Genomic DNA, 6,006 nt, shown 5'->3' on the forward strand with positions numbered 1-6,006 from the left:
CTGCAAAAGAGTCTAAAGGAGAACAGCAGACAGTCTTGATGAATAATAACGCTGCTGTCAAATAACACAAGTGTGCACATGTTTGACGAAGCCGTCGCTGAATGTCTGTTTTAGTGAGCTGGGAGGAATTTAACTGAGCTTTTAAATAACCATTATTATACCCACATATGTGCGTTAGCCTCCTTTGTCTGTCGGTGTAGGGGTACAAGCGTGAATATACAAACTCTGGGAAATTTCTGTACGCGTGGTTATGTTTTCAGTATTTAATCAGGAGGGCATTTTCTGTGCGTAACAAAACATATTGCCATTTATGATTGTCTGTATTAGCACAGCCTCCTCCCTGAATCCCCCCTAAAGGATATTTTCTAAACAGATGGTGACTAAGTATGATTTGTTTGGAATTCTGAGCATATACATACTGCAGGCTACACATTAGGGCACAAAAGAGACATCACCGCAGACTGTGTGAGCTGTTACACCCATACAGCACATCGATTTCTGACCAGTTGTTGAGGATTCAGATCAGCTGTCATAAACTAAGTCCAACCAAAAACGGCACATACGACAGGGCGCACGATGACCTACAGTATCTCCCCCGAGTAGGGTTGTTTTTTTTTTTTTGGCAAGGTCGTTCGGAATTAGCAGTTCCACGGTCATCAGTAATTTGTCTGTTTACATTAGCCAAGCACTCAGTCAGTTCTTTTCGCTACACTGGCTCATTCAAAGAGCTTCCAAGGCTTCTCCAAGGCCGCCGATAAAAACTGTTTATCTCCGACATAAGTCATTACCAACAAGGCCGTTTATCTTTGCCAAGAAATATGCTGGCGCAATTAAAAACCTTAATCTCCCGTTTAATTTGTCTCGGCTGCAGAGGTGCCTCAGCTCATTTTCAGGCCAAGTGACGTTTCATTAAATGTGAGTGGAAAAAGCTCAAATACAGCCCGGAGAGGAGATGATACAGTACATCTAAACACACACTGAGATTTATGGCATCTTGAGCCCGACCAACCTTAAAGAGACTGCCAGCAAAATGTTGAGTCTGACAAGAAAAACGTCACTTTTCTTTTTTTTTCTTTCTTCAGCATCGATTCTCTCCGCCTGTGTGGTTCATTTAGATAGCCTACACTCATATAAGCCATCTTGGGAAGTGTCTGTGCTAATATTTGGACTGTAGTGTCTGGCGTCTCCACACAAACACGAGCACGTACGCGCGCAGACTGAGCTGTCTATTTGTCAGAATAAAGCCCATCAGCTTCAGTTGCATTTCATTTCTAAACGAGCTTGTTTCCTTGCTGGTGCCGAAAGACTGATGTGCCCCTTGATGCCAAAGAGTCTGTTATGCAATGTGGGTTGCACTTGATGCCTTTCTGAGGCAAACCCTTGCCAACGAGGAAAGAAGTGTAGGCTTCGGTTACTTAAAATCCTACCTGAAGTGATATGGATTTACGAATTTGCTTTAAAATCCATTCATCAGGTTAAAATTCAGAGCAGAAATAAACAACATTTGGGCCGCTTTCTTTGCTGTGTATCTGTCAGCTCCCCATACAATTGGCAGAATAGGGGTGAAGGGTGCCGTTTCTTTATTTGGGAAGTTCTGGGAAATGTGGGCCGCTGGAAAAGGATAAAGTCAGGAAAATATGCTGATTTGCCCCTGACGCATTAGCTTCACATCTCTCCGTGAACCGGTGCTTAAGAGGGAAACTCACATGTCGGTGATGTTCTCCATCTCTGCCTCGGTTTGCAGGACGGGGAAGGCATTGATACCCCGCTCCGGGTCCACGCAAGAGATCCTGGTGCTGCTGCAGGAACAAGAAGAGGGGCATGCCTCGGCGGACATCCACGGATCACCCGAACCTACCGCCACCCCGACTACCAATACCCACCACCACCAGCAGCAACACCGCCACGACCCAAACCGTCTCCCCGGCGAGGAGAGAGCCCCGCTCCCGGGTCTCAAGGCGCTCATCTCGGGTGCCGCCAACTTCAGCTATAAGGCTCGCTGAACAGCTCCACGGCCCGGCCCAGGTTGGCTGGGATCAGCCCCGGTTCGGCCAATCGAGGAGAGGAGAAATAAAACAAAATCCGCCGCTGAGATGGATGCAGGCTTCGCAGCTACAAAACCATCGACCTCTCCGGTGATGACAGATTAGAAGGAGAGAAAGGGGTGGGAAAAAGAGAAAACCGGAGAGCGTGTCGTCCCTTCCCCGTGTGACTCCTCCAGAATCCCCCAGTCAGTCAGCCAGTTAGTCAAAATCTCACTGCCACACTGGCAATGTTTGCCAAGGAGGATCGCTCTCTCTCTCCCTCTCTCTCTCTCCCTCTCTCTCTCTCAGCTGACAAGCACCGGAACCTCCTCCCGACAGAGTTGTCGTGTGTGGAGGGTAATTTTCGGTTGTTGTTAGTGGTGGTGGTGATGTAGGTGTACAAAATGACAGTCAGAAGGTGGGCACCGCACCTCACCGCTGTTTCCGCGCGCTTTGCCGGGATGAAGAGGATGAAGGAGCATCAATGCACGCCGTGAATAAACATCACCGATGCCCTCTTAGAGAACCGGTTCTCGTACCCTGCTCTCAGGACGGTCCGGGGGAAGGTTCAGGGGAAGAGCACAACTGTTTCTTGCTGTGCTCGCTCTCCACGCGTGTTCTCTGGTTAATAATTTATCCTCATTTGGTTTAGTTGAAGTTTCCTTGTAGCAAGATGTGAGCGTCCTTATCTGACATAAAGAGAAAGACAGAGTTGTGGAAAAGACCTGTGCTCTGAACAGCTTACTTAATTTATCCGCTACCTGGCTTCAGATCGTTGAGTAAATGAGATACAAGGGGCTATCAATTTAGAGGCTCTAATTGTCGTAATCATTCTCATCAACACTGTTGCCATCGTCATTATGATTATCATCTGGCTGTAATACTTCTGGAACTGTACACAGCTAATCAATGAAAAACAAAGCTGTTTTTCGCAGACGCTTCCTATTTAATCCTCATTCGACATGTTAGAGTAGCCGACTGTGTTTAAATATCCTGGAGCTTCATTTCTAACTGAGCTGAGAGATGCTTAAAGATGCAGGCTGGATGTAATATGTACAGAGAAAGAGTGAGCAATCACTGATCATCAGGTCTTTAGCTGGCATGTACTTCACCTGGCGTCACCATATTAAATCATTAGGTCATATTTCATAATGATCAGAGGCTCTCAGCCAAACCAGACCTGAATCAATAACATGTCATCTTAGAGTGCAAGTTATACGGCTGTATGCCAGTCACCCTGTTGCTATAGGCCAGATCTCCTTCAGCTGGATGCATTGCTAACATAAGAGTTGGTCTCTCCCTGCTGTCTACAACTGGAGAACAGAGCTACTCCTCCACAGTCGTTCACCTTATAAGTGAGAGGCAGAGGATGACAGAACATCTGCCTGCAAGCAGCAGCAGCCCCAGCACGCCACATCTGCGAGGCTTCCTCTCCTCTCCTCTCCTCTCCTCTCCTCTCCTCTCCTCTCCTCTCCTCTCCAATGTTCCGCCCCCCATGTGCAGCTCTAATATGACGTTTGTGCTGACGCACAGGCAGTGCTGCTGAATAGAGGAGCGTAATTATGGAGCCCTGTTTGTGTGCAAACCAATCTGGTGGGTGTCTGCCTCACAAACTGGGGTGTACGCACTCTGCACAGAGTAGCGTGGGTGTACCAATTAAAAAGAAATTGTGTCTGACAAAAACAGAATATTCAGATTCCTCTCTGCTCTTTTACAGGATGCAACCTGTGTTACAGGTCTGTGATATATTAATAACACCAGGCGAACCGTCTGTCATCCTCAGAATGGGTTTTCCATACAGCACTGTGCGCCTACCACAGCACACAATACATTTGGCTTCTTGTGAATCAGCATGTTTCATGGTTTAAATCACCACTTTCAATGTATTTAAACTGTACGCGCATAAATTGACAGTCAAATATGTTAAAGGTGTGTCTTTGGACGTTTCATTTGGCAGCCATACCCCTCTGGCAGTTAATATAGGGTTTAATCCATGTCATATCTTGATAACCCTTTGCCAAAAATGAGCTTCTTTGAATAAAATAAGCAGCTTATCTAGTCAGACTTTAATTATTGAAATTAGATGGGACATTCCTTTAAAGTACTTTCTTTTGGATGAGTTCTGCCTCACAAAAAAGAAAAGAAAAACACATCCATTTGCAAAATGTTAGTGGGTGAGTCATAAATGAATCAGCTCTAGAAATAAAAATCAGAGATGGTATTTAAATATATAAATATATAAATCTGTTTATTAATAAACGATGAACTCTGTTTGAGGCTGATGTATGTGCGCATTCTCATGATGTCATCCAGCTCCCTCCATAGCAGCATGGCATCATGATGTAAAGATCTTTGCCTCTGGCTGTGTGGAGACTGGTGAATTGCATTGGTTTTCATTCATTATGCTCACAACTATTTTGTATCTTTACAAGTATTTGCAAATAACCATCAAACTGGGGCTACAAATAATATTCAATTAACCTCTTAATGGGTCCATTTAGATATAGGATTAGATTGCTCCCGGAAATATCCATCAAATGCTGTAAAACTTCAAGGTGATGACAGTCGAGTATACAATCATCACAGTCTCCCCTGTGTTCCTTTCAGATCAGATGTTGTTGAATCGCCTATCGCCTATTTTATCGTCACAGTCATTCGTTGTTGAGTCATAATTGCTTTGGCCGCTGCTTCGCAATCATGTCGCTCCATTAAAGCCACCTGTGCTGCTTCCTGTTGTTGCATCATATTCTGTTCTTGGGTTTTCTTTGACTGAGAACATAATATGTGTACTTACGGCTGTTACCTCAGGTTTGCACAAGATGAGGAAGAATGTCTTGTCATTTTCAAGTCCAAACCTTTACCAGAACTTGTTACGGTTTATTTATTTGGGACCAGAAAGGGGCTGATATGCTGCTTTAGCCCAAAGCTGAGAGTAACAGAGCCCGGGTCATGACTGGAACAGCAGACCAGTGAGTAGATGGGAGTATGTAATGACAACATCGCTGAGCTGAATGTGTTTCTTCTTTCAGTAAATGTGGGGCGGTTTGGCACACAACACACGACCCGTGGAGAGACAAACCTCAGTCGGTCCGGACTATTTCCCTCCTCTCTTCTCTTTCTAATGTGCTTTCTGGCTACATCAAAGTATGAGGAGATAGTAGTCTTCAGTGGGACCCACAAGTCTTTATTAAAATGAAATATATTTTTTCATTAAAAATTGTCTGAATGTCACTTTCTGAACAGAATTATTACTGCAGAGCTGTGATTAAAAGGAACAAATGCATGACATGATGAGCAATTTTCATATGAAAGGAAGTAAAATTTGGAAATTATTCTTAATTTTCTTTTAACTTTAAGAAAGTCAAGTTAAAAGTTTTCTTTCTTTTTCTTTTTTTTTGTCAGTGGTTCAACATGCCTCCAGTTACGCTCTGCTGTTATCGATTTTCCTTCATTTAAATGTTTTGTTTTGATGTTTCTTTACTACTGTGGTTTTGTACAGCGTGTCACGGGGGTTCGTGAACTTATTTCAACCTCTACAAGTCATTTGAATTGTGGTTCTACTGACAGATTATACACCAGTGCTCTCTAGTGGCAGACGGGATACTTAAAAAGCCAATTTTCAGAAGGTACAACCCAATGTTTCCAGTGAGCTGGGAGTTTAATCTAATAAGTGATGAACTTCTGCTTTGTTTCATTTTAGAAAGTCTGCACATATACAGAGTGTCCTCTCAGGCTGCTAAAGGACTAAAGGAAATGACTGAAGCTTTTAGAAAGTAATGCACCAATAACCATCCCTGTCAGCAAAAGAACAATGAAGTATCCCGTCTGTGACTTTTTAACTACATAATCTGATCATCCAAGCAGACAGCAGTCCAAAAAAAGAAGAAGCCATTTAGTAGCCATGCATTAGTAACAAATAGTGGACACTATTCGAGAGGGGAGTGAAGTCAGTTGAAAGAGGAAGGGAGGGGAAAAGGTTGGG

At 44.0% G+C, this 6,006-nt stretch overlaps 1 protein-coding gene across 1 annotated transcript in view; it reads right to left on the reverse strand.

Moving 5' to 3' along the window:
• The window catches only part of ntrk2a (neurotrophic tyrosine kinase, receptor, type 2a), a 106,060-nt gene extending 103,787 nt beyond the window's left edge, over positions 1–2,273 (reverse strand). Inside the window, exon 1 of the mRNA XM_087849187.1 lies at positions 1,707–2,273. Within this exon, the coding sequence (XP_087705313.1) occupies positions 1,707–1,966 (260 nt within the window). The 5' untranslated portion in view covers positions 1,967–2,273. The remainder of the gene's footprint in view (positions 1–1,706) is intronic.
• Positions 2,274–6,006: the final 3,733 nt, after the last annotated feature.

This window comes from Neolamprologus brichardi, chromosome 12, assembly GCF_056152115.1.
Source record: "Neolamprologus brichardi isolate AB-2024 chromosome 12, ASM5615211v1, whole genome shotgun sequence".
Taxonomy (NCBI): Eukaryota; Metazoa; Chordata; class Actinopteri; order Cichliformes; family Cichlidae; genus Neolamprologus; species Neolamprologus brichardi.